At 32.6% G+C, this 23,790-nt stretch overlaps 1 protein-coding gene and 2 pseudogenes across 1 annotated transcript; 1 reads left to right on the forward strand and 2 right to left on the reverse strand.

Annotated features, from left to right (window-relative positions):
• Nucleotides 1–949: 949 nt before the first annotated feature.
• LOC120169871 lies at nucleotides 950–2,814 on the reverse strand (annotated as a pseudogene).
• Nucleotides 2,815–8,619: 5,805 nt separating this feature from the next.
• On the reverse strand, nucleotides 8,620–15,479 carry LOC120169872 (annotated as a pseudogene).
• Nucleotides 15,480–20,012: 4,533 nt separating this feature from the next.
• LOC120169873 lies at nucleotides 20,013–21,293 on the forward strand. The gene is made up of 3 exons (XM_039177953.1): nucleotides 20,013–20,449; nucleotides 20,531–20,627; nucleotides 20,787–21,293. The coding sequence occupies exons 1-3, from the start codon at nucleotides 20,013–20,015 to the stop codon at nucleotides 21,291–21,293; spliced, it is 1,041 nt and encodes a 346-aa protein (XP_039033884.1).
• The last annotated feature ends 2,497 nt before the right edge of the window (nucleotides 21,294–23,790 follow it).

Here is a 23,790-nt window from a genome sequence, read left to right on the forward strand (position 1 = left end):
AGAGTAACAGCAAGAGACTATAATGCGCCAAGAAGGAAGGTGTCTGATGTTTGCTGCTAACGTACGCATTGTCAACCTTTTTTGCATTTAATATAATATTTTTGGGGGACAAAGTGTGAGCTTTTTCTGAGTGAGAACAAAGCAAAAGAAAATCCACGCAACTTTTCGAATCGAAAACGACTTCTTTTCTGGAAACATTTGCTAACGCGCGCGAATGAAATCCACGTGTCAGCGCGTACAACCCAAAACACTCCAAATCTATTCTTTTATCGGTTTGTTTTTTAATAGATCATCGGACTTTTCACTATCTAATAATTTTCAGGGTAAACTACAGTTATCCCCCCTTAGGTTTTGGTCTGTCTTATTTTAATCACTATCATTGAATAAATTACGTTCTACAGACTTTTATTTTCTATCTATATTATTTTGGTTATTAAATCATTTAATCTCTTCAGTTTGTTGATATGATATATTAATAAAAATGCTTAAATTTTAATTTAATCTTTAAATTTTATATAAAATATTAATTTCACCCAAAATTTTAAATAAACTTCTAATTTAACACTTAAATATAAGATAAATATCAATTTAAACTTTGAATCTAATTAAAATTTTGTCTCTAACCCTCACTCATCACCGTCATTAATCACCATTGATTGTTATTACCAGACATTAATTAAAATGCTTAACTTTTATATTGTTCATGAAATATTTTTATAAATAAATTTAAATAAAAATATTTATAAATTATTGATTAATAGTTCAAATAGAATACTGAAGTTGTCAAAATTACCTTTGAGAGCCTAACTAAATACATAACCTCTATTTTAGTGATTGAATCTTAACAAAGAGAAAGAAAATGCCTATTTTATATAACAATTTTAAAAAATATCCTTAAAATATAACTGATTCCTAAAATTCATAACAAAAATAAGATGAAAAAAAAACCCTATAAATTATCATGTTTTTGTAAGCATGGTACATCTGGTTCAACTCTTCCATTTTTAAAGCCATGAGCATTGAGGCATGAGGTGTGGGCATTGTCGTCTTTATAGCTCAAACCGATGTCTTTCATGATTATATTTTTGCATGGGATGGACTCACTGCATGAAAGTTCAACTGCTATTTTCCTACTTGATGTCCCATGGATGTCTTCATACGTAACATTGCTAATCTCCACATTCGATGTCTGCAAATAATCATTAAAAATTAAATTTCTTGTAAACCTAGAACGAATAATGTGATATTGATCACCAAAAATTCACTTACTTGATTATTGCAACGTTTATGAGGACAATAATATTGGTCGATAACAATAGGATGAGTTGAAGCGTGAGAGATTATTTGTTCAAATATGATGTTTCTTGCATGTCCATGTCCTCCCTAAACACACAATTAACATGAATTATTAGTTATATAATAATTATTAATATATTTTAAAGAAATTATTAAAATAATTATATATACCTACCACGTCTTTATTCTGACTCCATTAGTTGTTTTATGAAAAGTAACATTCTTTACATGAACATATTCAACCTCCTCGGTTCTTCCGTGAATCCCGAGACTTCCAATGCTTCATGTCACAAAGAAAATTTAGAAATTAAAATTAGTACAAGTTCAATTTCATCAAGAAAAGAAAGATAAATGCAAAGGAAAAATGAAAATTCTTACCTAATTCCATGACCCGGACCGCATTCGATTTTAGTGATATTAATATATTTAGAACCATTTCCAATTGAGATACAATCATCGCCTGCATTAATAGACAAAATAATAGCATTAATAAATATATAATGAAATAAAATGAATAAATAAATAAGTAAACAGACAAACCAGTTTGAATGTTGGAGTTGTGAATAGAAACATTAGTGGAATGTTGAATATGAATGCCATCGGTGTTGGGACTTGTCTTGGGGGCTGTGATAGTAAGCTTAGTAGCATGAACAAAAGTAGACCTTTCAAGTGCAATGTGCACCTGTGGACTGTCTTCAAAGGTTAATCCATTAACCTTTACATTATTGGAGTCTGCAATCACCAAACCCTAAAAACAACAAACCCACATGATTTTCATGCAACCATAGATGATATATCTGCCATAAATCATTTTTTAAAAACTTGATATTCGAACACTTACTGTGGGTTTTCGGCTTGGGCAGTTCTTATTCTTATCTTTGCAAGAAATAGTCCACCATTTAGAACCCTGGCCATTGATGATACCAGATCCTTGAATGGAGAGACCATCGAACTTTCTGAAGCTAATCCAATGATCACAATCTGGTCTGCATTGCCATGCAGTAGGTTTCCTTGGGGCTACGATGTTGCCATCAATCTGCAGCACAAAATTTTCTCAAAAACTAAATAATAAGAAACAGATTGGAAATATGAACCGAGAGAAAGATAGGAATACCTGGAAAGTAATGTTATTGGAATTGCAATATTTGGCACTGAAAGTTAAGGGTTGCAGCATAAACGTTTTTCCTTGAGGTACATTTACCATTGGTGACGAAGCTGAGGATTCGCAAGCAGCATCCCATGCTTGCATAAAACTCTAAAATTTATACAAAGACACAAGTAGTTTATAATAAGATAGATGCTGTCAGTGTCATATATATAAACATAAAAAGAAAAACGAAAAAAAAAAGAAACCTGAGAATCATCATTAGCTCCATCTCCGGTAGCTCCAAAGTCGACAACGTCAAATATATGGACATCAATCTTCTTCTTCTTCGACTTGGAGTGTCGAGAAGATTCAGTCAATATGGCAGATTGAATCAAAAGAACAAACAAGAGGATTTTCAAAGTTGAAGCCATCTTCTTCATCAACTCTTTCCGAAGTACGTAGAATAGGATAGAAGGTAGAATGGTAGATTGATATGTATATATATATATATACAGAGAGACTGCGTATATATACTGAATTATTTTTCTAATTCGACAATGAAAAAGAGTTCCCTTTTGCAAGGAGTTTGAATATATTTATTATTAATATTGTTGAGTAATTATAAGCTTATCAAAGACTAGCAGAGAATGAAATTCAGTAAAAGTAGGAAATGTATAATTATATATAATATCTATAAAAAAATATAAATTATTATTGACTGTGGTAAAGTTTCTGTATAGTAATCATTAGTCACGAGTTTAAATTTTAAATAATGGATTTTATTTGTTTGATTATAATTTTCATAAGTAATAGAGATATTATATTTTCAAATAAAAATAATTATAATTTTTTAATTTAGTCTCAAATTGATTTGTGACACCGATTAAATTATGAAATTTAAGTTGGTAGAAATTCTCAATTTTGTTAGTTTATGTCACTACAACAAGTTGCAGCAAGTTGTAGGATCGAGAGCATGTTGGTAGCACATAATAACAAATTTTTTATTATTTCTTATTTTTTTTTGTAATTATTAATATATAATTTATATTGTAGAAAAATATGTCCGACAATAAATTGGATGAATAAAACTCTTTAATATGACACATACAAAAAACGATGGCTCTCTTATGGCTCCTGAAGCTACAGAAATTATGATATATTTATTGGACATAAAATATGAATTATGTTATACTTATATTTATAGTATAACATTTTTATTTGAAATAATGTTTGAATTCGTTCTAAATTCGTAATTGATTATTAGGAAAAAATGAGTGATAAAAGGGTGGAGTATGAAGCTCCAGCTTCATCTCAAGTTATTGTTGAAGTTTTTGGTTCTAAAAAATATGGTCAAGTTCACTGTCAGTGATCATTCGTTACCCAAACCAAATACTTTGGGTCCAGCTTGTTTTAGTACTTGTGATCACACAAACAATCTTCTCAATCAAAAGTTAATCAATTAAATCAAGAGTTGACTCAAGTGGATGAAAATTTTACTCAAATGAAAGCCAAAGTTGAAGCAAGAGAAGCAGAGAGATGAGCGAGAGAAACAGAGAGAGAAGGAGCATATCAGAAAAATATGAAGAACTTCAAAATCAACTTGAAACTATGCAACAAATGATGCAGCGAAATCAAGCGAAAAATTCACCACCCTATGTGATTTCTTAGGTTAATGCTCTGTTTATTCTAGTGACAAATGACAATGTTGAATTACATTACATTTGACTTCGATGTTTGTAAACTTTGATTTATTCTTGTCTTTAAGTATTTTTACTTAATTTAAATCGTAATTAAATTTTAAGTTCTTATTGGATATTGTTATAGGTTAAATTTGGGTAATATAGACCACGAAAAAATATTTGGAAAACCAATTTTGATTAGTGGCATTTTAGGATTAAAAACATCACTAATGGAGTATACATTTGCAGCGTTTGTGAGGACCATCGTCACTATATACATAATTATTAGCTGAGTTTTCAGCAGCAACAAAAAAACCACAACATCACAAAATATAGCAGTGTTTAAGTGAACAAATGCCACTATATATAAGACAATTAGTGGCATTTATGTCCAAAATGCCGCTATATAACATAACATTTACGATATTTGTATCTAAAACTCCACTAAATATCCTAGTCTTTTGTGGCGTTTGTGTACATCAAATGCCGCTAGTAGTTGCGGCGTTAGTTTTTGCTGCGCTATTTTTGTGTTGAAAGGGTTTTTAGCGGCGTTTTAAAATGTCTCTATATGACTAAAAACACTACTATAAACTTGTTCTGTTGTGTGTTTTAGAGGACAATTTGATTAAACGTTTATTACAAGTTTGTATTTTTGTTGTTGTTGTTAATTACAACATACTAAGACGGTTTGAAAAGTTATCCAAGGATGAAGTTAGAAAGATGGGGTCAAAGTTGAATTAAAAAAAATCAATAGTTCAAAATACAATTGTAACATCATATTAATTTAGAATTTTATCATTTTATGAGTAAAATCATAGAATTATTATTTTTGTGAGAAAATTTAGAAGACCCTGAAATTTTCCTCTAAGACCCAGATTCTCTTTAATTATGCTATGTGTTCTTTGAAACCCAAATGGTGAGAGACAAGAAAGAGAAAGATAATATATATCAATTTCACATTGGTCAGATGGTAAATATTACAAATCATATTCAGAAAAAGTAGAAACTTTTATTCAAGTTTTATCGATGTTGAGAAAAATAAAAAGAAAAATCTTTCAGTACTAATTTCATCACAAATGATAGCCAATATGGATGAAGTACAATGGAAAAGGAGGTAGTCATGGGAAGAACAAGGTTAAAAGTTTAGGTTAATTTCAGGAATAAATGCATCAAAATGTATTGTTTTGGTATTGATGTCAAACACTTAACGATCGGGTGATCAAAGTGAGCAAAATTTGAAAGTTTTTTTATAAAATTGAAAATCATGAAAGTTGGATGACCAAAATAAAAACAGAATAAATTTTGAATGAACAAATGTAGTTTACCCAACAAAAGTTTGGTGGCTTATTTATTTATAAATTTCAATGCTTATTTAAGTTTATATTCTAACTTAATTTTATGATTTAGGTTTATTGTTAAATTTAAATTTAGTTTAAGAAGAAATAGTTGAGTTTAGAATCAATTTTTTATTTCAGTTTTATTTATTTTAAGTTAATTCTTAATGAATATTGATTTTAAGTTAGATTTTAGAACACTAAGAAGTTTAGGAATTAAATTAGATATTAGTCTTTTTGTTAATATATCATGTCATCAATTTAACGATAGTCAATTACATAATGATTATTGTGTTTATCAACAAATTTAGTGATCATAACATAACATTTAAAACTTTAATAACCAAAATAAAATCTTAATAGAAGTTTAGTGACTTTAAGTGTAGTTTGCCTTAACAGAAAAGAAAGTTTGGACCTCCATATCTATATTGTGGCCCCTTTTATTACCAAAGAAGGACCAATCGAGTATTCTGAGTCCAATAAAATAATTCAAACCTAATTTAAATTAAAAACATGTTTAACTAATTCCCTTATTTTATTTTTTAACGTAAAATTAAATTTTATTTAAATAAACATATTAGATATAATAAGAAAATAATAAAATTAAAATATTTCTCATAATTATAAGATAAATGTAATGTAGTATATTTCTCATAATTATAAGATAAATGTAATGTAGTATATATTTAGAGATTTTTAAGTCCCGTTTGACGTGGCTTTTTAAAAGTATTTTTTGTAAGAAAAAACTCATTTTAACTGTAAAATCAATGTCAAAAGTGTAAAAAAATTATGGTAGAAACGGTAGTTTCAAACCAACTGCAAAAGCTAGAATTTTTAGCCTTTTTAGTTTTAATTTTACGTTTGGAAGCAAATTATAATTTTACTCTTAATAATGCATGGGCTCCACTTAATTATGTATTTATATTTTATTTTAATAATTTAATACTAACATCCTTAAAAATTAATTATTGATAATTTATTTTAAATACCAATGTTTTCTTATAATACTCTTTTTGTCAAAACAAGTATTTAAATTATTATTTCATAATAATTTTGTGTCCACATGTTAAAATCATTAATAAAATATTTTTAATAAAATATTTTCATATATAAAAATATTATTAATGAATTATTTAAAATATTTTTTATATTTTTATTATAGTTTAAGTTGATATATTTTATATATTATAGTATTAATAAGTGTAAATATAATTTAAATGTTATATTTTTAATAACAACATAATATTTATAATATACATTTTATTTTTTCTAATGTTTGTAATGGACATTTTATATTTTCAAACTTACTTTTTAACAACAATCTCAATCATATAAATTTCAAACTACATTTTTGTACAACACTTTTAAAATAGACCCTTAATCATTTGATAATGAATAATCATATTCCTACATATGCGATGCTTAAATCCAGAATCTCAAGATATAACAACAATTTCTTAATCACTAAGGTCGTTTGATTTGTGCAACCATTAATAGTGACCATTTCTCTATTTAAAATTAAGTAATATTGATGTAGATGTGGAGATTGAGAGAACTAATCTAATAGATTGTTTCACGAATTGTTATGAATGTATTGATAAAATGCTACAAAAGAAAATTTAACTATACAAGACTGTCGATCTTTTATGATCATGAAATGATTCATGATGAATGCAACACAGAATGTCAAAGTATTATAACAAATAAATAAAATTGTGACATAACGACATACAAATAACCGTGTCATAAAAACAAACAAAATCAAACGTTTCAATAGTACGCGAAAAAAGTTTAAAATATAAGTAATGTTTATTTAGATCTAAGGAAAATTAAACGAAAAGGAAAAAAGATAATGAAAATAGAGGCAATGATACTAAGCCGCTGCCTAAGAATAAGAAAACATATTTTTTAAAATATTAGTGATGGGAATTGGCATGGAGGAGCTATTGCGATCTTGATGGACGCCGTGGGAGCGGTTGCTGTTTATTCAGCTTTCCATCATGTCATCAAATCTGTTGACTTCAGCATTTCGCATTATTCCACGGCTAAGATTCAGGTCAGTTAATTCGGTCAGGGTGTAAACTACACCCATGACTACTTATCTATGGATAGATTTTAAATTGATCATACGTCTTTTAATTTTATCATTCAGACTAATTAATTTTTTAGGGTAAATTATGTATTTAGTATTTAAACTATCAATTTTAGTCCGTTTTAATACCTAAATTTTCATTTTTTTAAAATTATATATAATATTTAGTTTTTGTTTCAATTTAGTACATTGTTGTTAAAAATTTAATATGTTTAGCACTTAATCTATCACTTTTGGTCCATTTTAGTACCTAACCTTTAATTTTTTCCTCAAAAGTTAGTGTTACATTTTTGAATATGTACTAAAATGAAAAAAAACTAAACTTTAGGTATAATTTTGAAAATATTAAAAGTATAGGTACTAAAATGGATTAAAATTGATAATTTAAATACTAAAGGATAATTTACCCATTTTTTAAATGGTCTAATCAAGCCCCACGTTAAAATGTAGGGAAGTTGATGTGGTGGTTAAAATGTTAATATAATTGTACTTTGGTCCTTATTGTTCACACATTATATCAATTTGGTCTTAATTTTAATTTAATTCTCTAATCAATTATGTCACATGATATCATCTTATTAAAAGATTAAATTTATTGAATTAAAATAAAATTATGACCAAATTGAAAAAATATGTGAATAATTAGGAGTAGAAAATAAAATTATACCAATTTTGTAAACTACTACGTTAACTTCTCAGTTAAATGTTAGTGGGTATAATTTAACAAGTTAAGTGATTTGATTGAAAAAAAATTAAAAGATGGGTACCAATTTAGAATCTTTGAGTAATCGGTGATGAGTGTAATTTACCCATTGCGTTATATCGAGTATTGCTGTGGATTGGATGAACATGCGAGGCATTGTGCAGGATGAGGTAGTGGTGGAAGCGAAGGTGGTGGGAAATTACGGCAAGGTTGTACAGGTGATGATGGAGGCTCGAATGAAAGCAAATAGTGAGCTCATTGCCTCGGGGGCAAAATGTGGGTAGCTTTGAATAATTTCGCCATCACTACATCCAGTAAGCTTTGAGAATCTGGCCTTAATATTTTACATGTATTTTGGTTTCACTTTCTTTACTTGTATCCAGGGCTGAACTAGTCCATCATCTCCAAATACCAGCACTGTTTCAAGATTACAACTCCTCTTCCTATGCGTAATCTTCATCAACGACATCCGAGGTCGATCCATAAGATCTGCAACAATTGATGTAATAGAACACATTGAGGAGACTCAACCCTGCAAGTAGCAAATAGTAATAGTCGAATCGAGCCTCCTTAAGGTTCTCCGCAACCCAACCGGGTTTCCCATCTCGTGCGGTAGTGTGGTTCACGATGTTAAAAAGAGCGCTACTCAACAAGTGAGCCAATGACAAGGACAGAAAGAAGAGGGAATTAGCAATGCTCGACATGGTCTTTGGGAACACTCGATGATAAAACTCGAACTGCCCGAGTGTACTCAAGGCCTCGGCGATCCCCATCACGATATACTGCGGGAGAAGCCACTTTGCTGACATGTTTACCATTGCAACAGTGTATTTTACAAGACCCTCTTGGTTGCTTTGCGTAATCTTACATTCTCAACCATTGCAGTTAGTCCCATGGCTATGACAGAGGAATAGACCCAATCCCATCCTCAAGTAGACACTAAGATATACTTGTTTACCCTTGATCTTCGACACCAACGGAACTATAACACGTTCATACAATACAATCGAGACCATCACCGTTACATAGATGTCAAAGGTTAATGAGGCTACTGGTATGTCGAAGCCCCGAAAAAGTCTGTCCATAGTACTACCTTAGAACAATGGAAATGAGTGTTGGCTTCCGGCTATTGACATCATGATCCCTGTCGACCATATCGGTATGACCTTAAGAAGTGCTTTAAGCTCTTCGACTTTCTACGCCGTGCTGACTCTCCAAGGGTCATCCAAGGTCGATTGAACCGAGCCATTGGCATCTCTAATTATGGACACTTTGTTCAAAAACTTTAGTTTCTCATTCTGCACAGTGATCTTCGAATTGGCTCCATGAAGGTAGCCTGAATTTTCAGCTGGGATTGGGAGTTTTCTATTCTTATAAGAAACCACAAGAACTTGTACAAAGCCAGTGAAGAGGCTGGTGCTAGCTTTCGGCTTAACATAGAGGGGAGAAGCATTGTAAAACACCACAGCTGCAAGAAACATTATAAAAGTGCAAACTCCATAGCCTATTGTCCACCCATACATCTCTATAATATAAACGGCGACAGTCAAACCGAGCGAACCACCTAGGGATGCAGCGGCACAATACCAGCTAACGTAGCTCTCGAGGCTATTTTGGCTCTTGTTGCTCAACTGATCTGCACCGAACGGCATCAAACATGGCCTGATGCCCCCAGCTCCGATTGACTTGAAAAACAAGGCACAAACTAGTATAAGCATTTGACCTAGTGTTGCACATTTGCAGTTCTTGTAAGTAGGGGTGTCACATGGAGGTGGCCTTGTTTCTGGCATGAAAGTTGTTAGTTAGCCATATAATTCCAACACCCTGCAATTGTTGGTTTTTGGCAAAAGTCCCACATTGGTTGTGTATAAGGAGGAGGGGAAATTCTTTTGTTATAAATAAAGCCCTCCTCCTCCTTAGTTAATCATCCCACAAATATAAGCCTTCTTCTATTTTAAAGGCTATTTGTATTCTTTCTCTCTTTGTAATATTTCCTCTATTAGTGAAATATTTTGGTGTTCTCTTTTATGTCTATTTAATAGCTATTGTCGGGTATAGTTGTTGTCAATTATTGTCCTATTAAAATTACTTGTCTTGGTAGTTCTGTCTAAGGAAAGTGGGTTTTAAGAGGGACCATTGTGACCCCTCCTCTTTCCTGGGAATCTACCTTGGGGTGATTTTTAGTACAATCGTTTTCACACTAGTCACCTAGATAATAGTTTTCAAGGTGAATCTGTTATTGGTGGAAATTAACCCGAATTTCACAACAATTGATATCAGCGCTCTTGGTTTATTTTAGTATGCTCTGTGGTTGCGGCTTAGGCTGATCTTCCACATCAGAAAAATTTCCTTGGGATAATTGACATTCTGCATTGGCAGCTATTAAATAGAATTTGTAGCAGAAATGGCAGACGCTTCTTCATCTTCAATTTTGGCAAGAAATGCTGTGACAAATGTTAGATTTGCAGTGGAGATTTTTGATGGCACCGATCATTTCGGCATGTGGCAAAGCGAGGTTCTAGATGCCCTATTTCAGCAGGGTCTAGACATTGCTATTGAAGGAGAAAAACCAGATGATGTTGAGGAGAAAGAATGGAAGAGGATCAATAGAATGGCATGTGGTACTATTCGATCGTGTCTTTCTAGAGAGCAGAAGTATGCATTTTCTAAGGAAACTTCTGCAAGTAAATTGTGGAAGGCACTGGAGGAGAAATTTTTGAAGAAAAGCGGTCAGAACAAACTCTACATGAAAAAGAGACTGTTCCGCTTCAACTATGTACCAGGTACCACTATGAATGATCACATTACTAGCTTTAATCAGCTGGTGATTGATCTGATGAATATGGACGTGACTTTTGAAGACGAAGATCTGGCTCTGATGTTGATGGGATCACTTCCTGATGAGTTTGAGTATCTTGAAACTACACTACTTCATGGGAAGGTTGATGTGTCTCTCAGTGAAGTAACTGCTGCCTTGTATAGTTATGAATTGAGAAAGAAAGACAAACAAGAAAACACAAGTGTCGAAGCAGAAGCTCTTGTTGTTAGAGGCCGTTCCAAGAGTCAGAATAAAGGAAGCAGAGGGAGATCGAAGTCAAAGTCCAGATTGAGCAAAGATGAATGTGCCTTTTGTCGAGAAAAAGGGCACTGGAAGAAAGAATGTCCCAGGCTAAAGAATAAAGGCAAACCTGAAAGGGGGAAGGCTGTCTCAGAATCAAATGTGGTCGAGTATGATGATGGAGATTCAAATTTCGCATTCGCTGCTACGCCATCAACTAGTTGTTCCAGTTCATGGCTGTTAGATTCAGCTTGTAGCCACCATATGACCCCCAATAGAGAATGGTTCTTTGATTTTAAAGAACTAAAAGGTGGAATTGTCTACACAGCAAATAATTTCCCTCTTGACACACTTGGGATTGGTTCAATTCGCTTGAGGAATCAGGATGGATCAATCAGAACCTTAACATATGTCCATTATGTACCAGATTTAATGAGAAATCTCATCTCTGTGGGAACCTTAAAGTCAAAAGGTTTAGAAGTGAGGGCAAAAGATGGGATTATGAGGATTATCTCTGGTGCACTGGTGATAATGAAGGGAATCCGAAAAAGAAACAATGTGTATTACTTTCTGGGTAGTACAATTGTTGGGACAGCAGCAGTGGCAGCTTCTACTGATGAACAGGAGTCAGAAGCAACCAGGTTATGGCATATGCGCTTGGGGCATGTTGGTGAAAAATCCTTGAAATTACTGATAGATCAAGGATTATTGAAGGGTGCTCGGGCTTGCAAATTAGCTTTTTGTGAGCATTGCATCAAAGGGAAGAAGACGAGGGTGAAATTTGGAACAGCAATCCATGATACTAAAGGTATTTTGGATTATGTTCATTCAGATGTATGGGGGCCTTCCAAGACAACTTCATTGGGAGGAACACACTATTATGTCACCTTTGTTGATGATTTTTCCCGGAGAGTTTGGGTGTATCCAATGAAGACAAAGGATGAGGTGCTAGGATTTTTCCTTAAATGGAAAAAGATGATGGAGACTCAAACAGGCAGAAAAATCAAACGTCTCCGTACAGACAATGGTGGAGAGTACAAAAATGATCCATTTCTGAAAGTCTGTGAAGAGGAAGGTATTGTTAGGCACTTCACTGTCAGAGGTACACCACAACAGAATGGAGTGGCAGAGCGTATGAACCGGACATTAGTGGAGAAGGTTCGGTGTATGTTGTCTAATGCTGGGTTAGGCAAAGAATTTTGGGCTGAGGCTTTGGTCTATGCTTGTCACCTTGTCAACCGCTTACCATCGACTGCTATTGGTGGTAAAACACCATTAGAGAAATGGTTTGGAGTACCTGCTACAGATTATGATTCCTTACATGTGTTTGGTTCCACTGCATACTACCATGTTAAGGAGTCAAAGCTGGATCCAAGAGCAAAGAAGGTGATTTTTATGGGGATCACCTCTGGTGTGAAAGGCTATCGTCTTTGGTGTCCAGAAACAAAGAAAATAATCTTCAGCAGGGATGTTACCTTTGATGAATCTACCATGTTGAGAAAGGTGACTTCAGAAAAATTGGAGCAGACAGATGGAACTCCCAAAAAGGTGGAGTTTGAAGGAAGCAAATTTGTCCCAACCAGTAAAGAAAATGATGTTGACTCTCCTATGGTAGAAGAAGAGTCAGATGAAGAAGAGGTTCAGACCCAAGAACCTCCACAGCAACATGAATCAATTGCACTCAGAAAGGGAAAGAGGACCATTAGACAACCTGCTCGTTATGCTGATATAGTCTCTTTTGCATCACCAATTACAATTGATGACGTTCCTGCCACTTTTAATGAAGCAGTTCAAAGTTCAGAACATAAAAAGTGGAGGATTGCCATGAATGAAGAAATGCAATCCCTTCAAAAGAATCAGACGTGGAAACTAGCTAGTCTTCCGAAGGGAAAGAAGGCAATTGGGTGCAAGTGGGTATATGCAAAGAAAGATGGATTTCCTGACAAGAATAACACCCGTTACAAAGCAAGATTGGTGGCTAAAGGCTACGCTCAAACGGAGGGAGTTGATTATAATGAAGTATTTTCTCCAGTTGTAAAACATTCCTCCATCAGAATTTTGTTGGCTTTGGTAGCGCAGTTGGATTTGGAACTAGTTCAGATGGATGTAAAAACTGCATTTTTACATGGAGACTTGGATGATGAAATCTACATGACTCAGCCAGATGGATTCAAAGTTGCTGAAAAAGAAGAGATGGTGTGCAAATTAGAAAAATCGTTGTACGGATTGAAGCAATCTCCAAGGCAGTGGTACAAGCGATTTGACAAGTTTATGATAGGGCAGAAGTACACAAGAAGCAAATATGATCATTGTGTGTATTTACGCGAGCTAGAAGACGGATCCTATATATATCTTCTTCTTTATGTTGATGATATGCTGATAGCTTCCAGGAGTCAGACAGAAATTGCGAAACTAAAGACTCAATTAAACAGGGAGTTTGAGATGAAGGATCTTGGTGAAGCGAAGAAGATTCTAGGCATGGAGATATCAAGGGATAAGAAATTGGGGATGCTTTGTTTGTCTCAGAAAGAATATCTGAGGAAGGTACTAAAACGTTTTGGCATAAATGAGATGTCAAAACCAGTTAGTACACCTCTTGCTCCTCATTTCAAGCTCGGTGCATCCATGTCACCTAAGGATGATGCAGAACGGGAATACATGTCAAAGGTTCCGTATGCAAGTGCTGTTGGTAGCTTGATGTATGCAATGGTGTGTACGAGACCCGATATTTCACAGGCAATTGGGGTTGTGAGCAGGTATATGCATGATCCTGGAAAGGAGCATTGGCAAGCTGTGAAATGGATTCTGCGATATATTCTAAACACCGTAGATGTTGGTTTGGTCTTTCAGCAGGACAAACAAGATGGTCAGTGTGTAGTTGGGTATTGTGATTCAGACTATGCAGGTGATTTGGACAAGCGTCGATCAACTACTGGTTATGTGTTTACATTTGCAAAGGCACCAGTCAGTTGGAAGTCCACCTTACAGTCAACAGTGGCTTTGTCTACTACAGAGGCAGAGTATATGGCAGTTACAGAGGCTGTGAAGGAGGCAATTTGGCTTCAAGGGTTGCTTGGTGAATTGGGAATGGAACAAAAGCACATCAAAGTGCACTGTGACAGTTAGAGTGCTATTCATTTAGCAAAGAACAAGGTTTACCATGCAAGGATGAAGCACATTGATGTTCGATATCACTTTGTACGAGAGATTCTAGAAGAAGGTGGAGTCATAATCCAGAAGATTTGGACCACTGAGAATCCTGCTGATATGTTGACAAAAGTGGTAACTGCGGTCAAGTTTAAACATTGTTTAGATTTGGTCAATATTGTTACAAATTAAAAGATTATTTTTTTTAGAGATGTGTGTGGAATTTGCCAAGGTGGAGATTTGTTGGTTTTTGGCAAAAGTCCCACATTGGTTGTGTATAAGGAGGAGGGGAAATTCTTTTGTTATAAATAAAGCCCTCCTCCTCCTTAGTTAATCATCCCACAAATATAAGCCTTCTTCTATTTTAAAGGCTATTTGTATTCTTTCTCTCTTTGTAATATTTCCTCTATTAGTGAAATATTTTGGTGTTCTCTTTTATGTCTATTTAATAGCTATTGTCGGGTATAGTTGTTGTCAATTATTGTCCTATTAAAATTACTTGTCTTGGTAGTTCTGTCTAAGGAAAGTGGGTTTTAAGAGGGACCATTGTGACCCCTCCTCTTTCCTGAGAATCTACCTTGGGGTGATTTTTAGTACAATCGTTTTCACACTAGTCACCTAGATAATAGTTTTCAAGGTGAATCTGTTATTGGTGGAAATTAACCCGAATTTCACAACAGCAATAACACACTGAAAACACTACAATTAAAGGTATCAACAAGTGATGTTAATGAAAAAGACGACCCATGTAAGAATCGGCGACAAAAGCACCCAGAATAGGAGCAAAATTGCTAAAGGCCTGCCACAGTTGATAAGAGTATATCCAGCGGCCATTGTCATGTGATAGTTGGTCTTCAAGTAGAGCATCATGGTTGGCACCAACGCATAGCTTGGTACCTTCTCAAGCGCCTCGTTTGCTGCAGTTCGAACATTCAAAAACCATGGAATTTTTTTCAAGCTTAGAACATGTACATGTCATTGATAATGCATACCTATGATGAATGGCAACGTGATGAAGCCGCCTTTCGGATTTTTCGATGAATTTCGAAGGTCCCCTTTCTCCATAATGCTTTCAGAAGCCATTAATCCCATGAAATTATATATGTCAGTGCAGATTGCAGAGATATTTGGGGATGTAGGAATGCAGAAAATGAACAGATATTTAAACTCTTCTCCTGAAAGTTCATAATTAAAAGGAAAAAAAATAGAAATTTCTACTCGAGTATTCAACCATTTGTCCCAAACATTTGATTGATATTGGACTGATATTTGGTTTACATGAACCATGGTAACAAAATTCTGGTTTGAAATGGCAAATGAGATGTTGTTTGTTTTCATGGGACTGAAGAATTGGAGAATTCTTAAGGAATTTCCTCTGATTCAAAATTATGGGTATTCGTTTGTTTAATTCCCATTAGTAAATTAATTGAATAACCATAAACTAATTTTCTTTAAAAATAAATTTGATGAAATATAAGCTAATCAAACTGAAATTATTTAGATTTATTAAACAGGTTAATCAAAGTAGCCAAATTTTAATTACTTTACATAATTTAAAATTATATTTTGCAGACTTAGAATCTTAGATATTTAAAGTTTTATAATTCACACGTAAGTATAACTATTTAATTCGGAGTCTTAAATAGTTTAAGTATATCAACTTTAATTTGTAAAATAAGAAATATTTTATTTATAAATTAGATAGTCTCAACGCATCCCAAGAGAGTAAGCTTTGAAACTTTCGTTTTCCTGTTTCAACTTTGAAGCTTCGCTTTTTGGTCATATTTACGATCAATAACAATGGTATTATTATTATTATATAAATAAAAAAATTTGTATAAAATAGATTCAAATAAAATTTTAGAATGAACATTATTAATAAAATAATTATTTAATAAAAGATTTAGATTCCAGTATCCACCCCTAATTAAACATCCGCCACATACCATGAAAATTTCAAAGTATGCATGTATGCATGTATGCATGTATGCATGTATGTATGTGTGTCACCTCTTAATTAAAGAGTTACTTTATTAAATTAAAATTAAGAAAAAATTGATTAAATATGTATTGAAGATAAAATATATAATTATATTAATTTCATTAACTGTCATATAAGTATTTTCGTTAAACGTTATGATTTGAGTATGATGATCATCTCTACATTAAATCCATAATTAAGTGGTCACTTGAGTAATTTACCCTTTAACTTTATAATTTTATAATTTAGTTCTTCTTATTATTGTTATTAATTTATTTTTGACAAATATCAGATGTTTTATCACTCTGGTCTCTATTCGTAATACGTAAATGAGTACAGGTACAAAGTCATAATTAAATATTGACATAAGACGAAATATTAGATTATTTTTAAAAAATATAAAGACATATTAAGTATTTAAACTCAAAATTCAGCATGAACCAAGTGACTTTAGTGATTAAGAAAGTGTTATTATTCTTGAGGTTCCGAGTTTGAGTAGTGCATATGTAGGAGTATGAGTGTTCATTGTCAAATAGTTAAAAGTCTTTGTACATATACTACCTTATATTCACCCTTAATTTATTAAAAAAACTCAATGTTCACATGACAACTCCTTATTTGTCTAATATTTAAACTTACAATAATTTAAATTGTAGTTAAACTAAAAATTTGAAAACACCGACTTAACCTTCTTTAATTTAGTCCATACATGATTAAATATTAAATAAACTTTTTATTTTTAAATTTATATATTTATTTTTACATAAATCAAAATATTTTTAAACTAAAATTATATCAAAAATATAAATTTTAACAGGGTGTTAGCCCCTTAGGCTCCAACAGAACTCAATCCCTAAATGAGCAAGCAAGGACGTTATCACTTCTTATCTCATCTCTTTCGTGTTGATATGAGAGAACTTGTTGAGGATATATCATGTCAAGTTTTTATATTAGGATTGATATACATGTAAATAAACCGAACGTTAAACGAGCCGTTTGGTGAGAAGTTCGTTTATGTTCGTTTATTTATTAAACGAACGAACATGAACAAGATTTTATGTTCACTTAATTAAATGAAAGAACGTGAACAAATGACTCGTTCGTTCATTTATGTTTGTGAACGTTCGATAATCCGTTCGTTTATGTTTATTCATTTATGTTTGTTTATGTTCATTTATGTTCGTTAGTTCATATTCAACACAATCTCTATACTCGTTTAAAATATTAAGATCTAATAAATTTTAACTTAAACTCGTTAATATTTTAAAACACACTTGATTTTAAACTCAAATAAAAATACTCAAATATAAACCCAATTAATTTTATATTTGTTCGTTTATGTTCGTTTACGTTCTTCTATGTTTGTTCGGTTGTGTTCGTTTACGTTCATTAATTTGTTTTCGTTTATCATTTTAATGAAAGAACACGAACAAACTAAATTTTTTAATGAATGAACATGAACAAAAAAGTTTTGTTTGTTTAGTTGTTCGTGTTCATTCGTTTGTTCAATCAAAATTAGATAAACGAACATATACCCTCGATCGTATCCATTCAGTTCGTTTATAGGCGGGTTTGTTCAAGTTGATTTGGGTTCGATAAATTTAAAATTGGGCTGATTTGGATTCGCCCTTTTATATTAGGTTTAAGTTTCTTTCTCTTCATATATGATGCTGATGGTGGAATAATTGTTATTGTTTTTTTTTATTTGGATGAAGAATTTCGTACGATTATTTTATGAAAATAATAAAGAGTAAGTAGAAAAACTGATGAATAGTGAGATCAGTCGATAGATTAAAAGTTATAGATCCATTTTCTGGTTATATAGGTTGGTTTATATGTTAATATTTAGTTATAAAAAATAACCTCGTGACCGAAAATACCTTATAATATATAATTTTAACCAATTTTTTTTGAATTTGTCAAAATGACAAACAAAATCGCAACGCAAACTCTAATTTTTCAACTCAGTTTACAAATTCGTTGCGATAGTCCAAGTTGCGATTTTCTAAAATTGCAACGACTGGTAGTATTGCATTTGTTTCTTAAGAATTTTCTCTAAAAAGATAGTATCCGCGCGGTATTACCACGACCACGAGACGAGACGACGGCGGCGGTGCGCGAGAGTCCCCTTGTTCTCTTCCACTCAACAAGAAAGTGGGAAATCCAAGCCTTAAATACTCATTCTCAATAGTGTTTTCAATACTATGTGGGATTGAACATTGCCAACACTTGAGAATCTTTTACACTATCGCAACACATTCTTTATTGTTTCAAACTAAGATCTTACAAATGGTTTGGGAATCTTTTACACTATTGCAACACATTCTTTATTGTTTCAAACACCACGTGAATTTGGAATAGTTAAAATGTAAACTTATTTTAGATTTTTCACTATCGTAACACTTTTTCACTATCGCAATAACACGTTTTTCAAACTCTCGCAACACATTTTAACTATCGCAATACATTTTTCAAAATCGCGTTGCGAATCTTACAATCGCGTTGCGAATTTGGAAACTGAGTTGAAAAATTAGAGTTCGCGTTGCGATTTTGTTGGTCATTTTGGCAAATCCAAAAAAAGTTGGTTAAAATCGTATATTATAAAGCATTTTTGGTCACTGATGTTATTTTCTCTAATATTTAGTGTTGGTATCAAATTTATGGTTATGATGATTATTCGTAATCTAAATATAAGAGTCTATTCGATTTAGTTTTCTAATAAAAGATGAATCGAACGGTATTATGTGGATTTTCTGAAAGTGAAACCGAAATCAAAACCAAATAACATTAAAATTGAGTTTTCAATTCAATTTGGTTTGATTTGTTTTGCGATTTTTAATTGTTCATCAATTTCTAAATTCATCATAAAAGGAAAAATTTTAAGCTTAAATCTAGTGCAAACACACAAATTTAAATTTACAAAAATAATATTATTAATTTTAAGAGTTTATTTATTTAAATTTGTTATGCCAAATTTAAATGGATTTGATTTATATCATTATTATTTTTTTCTAATTCAGTTTGATTTAGACCAAAAATGTTTCGAATAAAAAATTTGAAACCGAACTGACTATAAAATTAAATATCTAAACTGGACTGAAACCAAACCGTAAAATGAAAAACTCAAATTGAATTGAACCGTATGATATTATTCGTTTTGATTTTCTTGATTTCCTTGCTTAATTCTAACTAATAGATTTGCCGGTAGTCATATAAAAAGACTATAGTCCTCTCAAAGATATAAAATTTTAGAGACTTTCAAAAATTACAGAGATTTTCAATCAATAAAATAATTCACTCGAATATCACAATAAACAGAAGATTAATAATATAAATACAGTTTGAGTTGAATAATTAGATTTACATAACTAAATATAGTTATATCTGCAAAACTTATAAACAAAATAGATATAGTCCAAGTTAAAAGGGATCTTTCTATACCCTTAAATTAAAAATACAATCAGATTTGAGTTGAATAAAAATAATAACATTAAATTAAAAATAATCAGCAAAATAAATACATTTGATCGATTAATAAAATTATTTATCTTCATTTTATCATATGTTTTAGATTATAAATTATAAATTTATTAAGAATATTCTTTTTTTTAAATCACTTTTCTTCCTCTCTAAATATGATTGAGACAGGGGACCCTATTTCCCCTTACTTGTTTGTTCTAGCTATGAACGTCCTTTCTAATATGCTCAATTTGGCTACTGCTAAAGGCATATTTGCTTATCACCCAAAGTGCAAGAAGATTGGGCTAACTCACCTTTCTTTCGCAAACGACCTCTTGATTTTCTGTAAAGGCAATGTCGATTCCGTGGTTGGTGTTCTAAGCGTTCTTAACCAATTCTATCAAGTTTCAGGGCTCAATCTTTACTCTTCAAAAAGTGAACTCTTTGCAGCGGGTATTTCATCCAGGACGTTAGAGGAAATTAAATTCATTTCTGGCTTCAAGATTGGGAACTTGCTTGTCAGATACCTTGGCATACCTCTTGTTATATGGAAGTTAACTGTCAAAGACTATGAACCATTACTCGGGAAAATCAAGCAACGGTTGCAGCACTGGTCTGGCAGGAACTTAAGCTACGCTGGCAGGCTTGAGTTAATTCGCTCTGTCCTGTTCAGTGTCTGTAATTTTTGGTGCAGGAAACTCATACTTCCAGCTTCCATTTTTAAATCAGTGGATCATCTATGTTCCAGGTTTTTCTGGAAAGGAGCTGATACATCAGCAGCCAGTGCTAGAGTCAGTTGGGAGACCATATTTCTGCTGAAGTCTGAATGAGGTTTGGGTAGGAAAAACACTTCTATTTGGAATAGAGCTTGTACCATAAGCCTTGTTAGAAAGATCCTTGCAGGCGACGGATCTTTATGGGTAGCATGGCTTAAATCCTATGTACTTAAGGAACATGATTTATGGAACTTTAAAGCAAAATCTAACGTTAGCTGGAGCTTTAATAGAATTCTCAAGTTGAGACCAATTGCTTATCCTATTGTTACGTCTGCTCCTCAATCGATTAGGGAAGTCTGGGACAAGATTCGATCACAAGGCATGAAAGTTTGTTGGCACAGGCTGATCTGGTACCCTATGCATATTCCTAAGCATAATTTGATTTCCTGGATGGCCTTATTGAATCGATTACCTACCAGAGACAGGTTGCAGAGAATGGGATTATGTTATGATGCTTTATGTGTTAACTGCTGTCAAGACCAAGAATCGCGGGATCATCTCTTTTCTCAATGTTCTTTTGCTGTTGGACTTTGGAAATCTGTTTTGCAACTGAATGGTATGACCTTTACTCCCCTCACTTGGGAAACAATGGTCTCTAGGGCAAGCACTACTTGGAAAGGGAAGTCTATTATCACCACCTTATTAAAGATTTCTTGGAACGCTTTTATTTACTCCATCTGACAGGAAATAAATCAACGTATTTTTCAGGGTCATTCTAGATCGATCGATATTTTGCTTAAAGACATCATTGATGTTGTTAGCATTAGACTTAGGGGTAAAGCTATTAATAGACTTGATATCACTAATTATTTTCTTTGTAATGCTTGGAGTATAGTCTAACCAATCTTTGGTTCTTTTTGTATTTAGGCTACTTTGTTTCTTTTTTTATTGGTTGATTGGTTGTAGCATAACATTGCTATTTTAGGTAATAAATTGTTGAATTATCCAAAAAAAATATATGATTGAGCATAAATAGAGCCGTGGTTCATACAAGAGGTCAATGCATCCTAATTTTTTATTATTAAAAGACCATGTGAAGAAAACATATGTTTAGCCATTCTAATTTTAGTTTAATTTTATTTTGTCCTTTTCAATTTTTATTATCTGTTATATTTTACTCGGCTGCTTCCACGCTCGAAATTTATATTTCACGTGATAATGTATTCCCAAGTTTAATTGCTGAAATGGGGTGATGCACAGTTTGGCCGTAGGTCGCCATGCCTTCCGGGCGACCTACGACGTGGCAGCTTCCGAGAATAAATGACGACGACGTTGCATGAGCCATGCAAGCCAACCCATAGGTCGCCAGGCACTCCGGGCGACCTTGTAGGTCGCCATGCACTCCGAGCGACCTTGTAGGTCGTCATGCACTCCCAGCGACCTTGTCTTTGACACGTGATAACCTGCTCCCCGCTGCATGTCGTCCCCTCCTACTCCCCACTGCATGTCGCTGCAGCTATATGGGCTGCAATTGTAGTGTGAAATCAGCTACTTCATGCAGCGTGAAATCAACTGCTTCATGCAGTAATTATTGATGCATGCATGTAAACCATTTCAGCCCATAAATTGTACAATTATTGGTGAAATAATTGAGGCATCTTGTGTTATATATGAGAGGTTGTTAACATGAGAACATAAAAGAAAGAAAGGGATAAGAGATTGTAGCCGAAGAAAGGGAGAAGATAGTGCAGCCGAGAAAGAAAGAAAGAAATGGAGAAAGGAAAGGAAGAAGAAGAAAGAGAGATAAAGCTCTTGTGAGGTAAATTTTTATTATTTAAATTAGTTTATTATTATAAATTTTTAGTTTGTTAGTTTAGGGTTTAAGGTAAAACAAAAATTAGTTAATTAGTTTGTTAGTTTAGGGTTATATGATTGTTAGTTTAAGTTAAATATATTATACAAAAATAAAAAATTATTTAATTAGTATGTTTGATAGTTATATAGTTAAAAATAATTAATTAGTTTGTTTTGTTATTCGTTAGTTATATAAAAAAATTATTTAATTAGTTTGTGTTAGTTAATTAGTTAAGTTATATTAGTTTGTTGAATTTATATTATATAAAAAATTAGTTAGTAATATTAGTAGTATATTATAATGAAAAAATAATTTAATAGTTTTAGTTATATAAAAGAATATTTTATTAGTTGTTTATGGGTTTAGTGTTTACGTTTAACTTATATTTTAAAAAGTTTACTTTATAAGTTTATTATATTATAAGTTATTATATTAAATTTTTTTGTTGTGTTGTAAATGGAAAAATCCACAATATTTAAAAAAAATTAGTAAGTTAGTTAGTTAGTTTATATTAGATTATATTAAATGATTTTTTAAATATTGTTGTTTAATTTTTTTTACATATTCATTCCAATGGTTGACCAAATTCCACTGCTGAGACTTGACAATGAATATATTTCAAGTCACTTAGGAATAATGATGAATAAAATATTTGTTTAATAAATTATAATTAATAAATATTTGAATATTATTTTATGACGATTGTGATAAATTTTTTGCATTATCTAATTGCAGGAGGACGAGCAGCGAGTCTACATAAAGTGTCCAAGCCACACCCATTGATTGAAGAAAACTTGCAAGAGGCTGGATTTTGGTATGTAACATTTGTGCGAGATTACAAGTTGGTCCCATGTTTGATCTGTGCGTTGATTAAACGTTGGAGACCAGAAACGCACACGTTTTATTTGCCGTGTGGCGAATGTACGATAACTCTGGAGGATGTGGCAATGCAACTCGGGGTCCAAACTAATGGGATGCCGGTGATAATGTCACGTGAGTTTAATAATGTGGCACAACTTTGCAGCTTGTTTCTTGGGAAAGCACTTGTACAACCAGAGTGTAGAGGGTGGCGTGTGAGGTTGTCATGGTTGAAGAATGAATTTCAGCTTCAACCAAATTGTACGGAGCACGAAATTATATATGCAACACGAGCATATATATTACAGTTGATTGGGGGAATTTTGATGCCTGATAAATCCGGTAGTTATGTTCACACTCAATATCTTCTTTTTTTAAGAAATTTCGAGAATAGTAGGCAATATAGCTGGGGATTGGCGATATTGGCATTCTTGTATCATGAGATGTGCAAGACGTCATTAGTCGTGAATGATAATAATACAACAGAAATCGGTGGATGTCTGTTGCTACTACAATCATGGGCTT

Source organism: Hibiscus syriacus, unplaced genomic scaffold (assembly GCF_006381635.1).
Source record: "Hibiscus syriacus cultivar Baekdansim isolate YM2019G1 unplaced genomic scaffold, ASM638163v2 tig00111769_pilon, whole genome shotgun sequence".
NCBI classification, from domain to species: Eukaryota; Viridiplantae; Streptophyta; class Magnoliopsida; order Malvales; family Malvaceae; genus Hibiscus; species Hibiscus syriacus.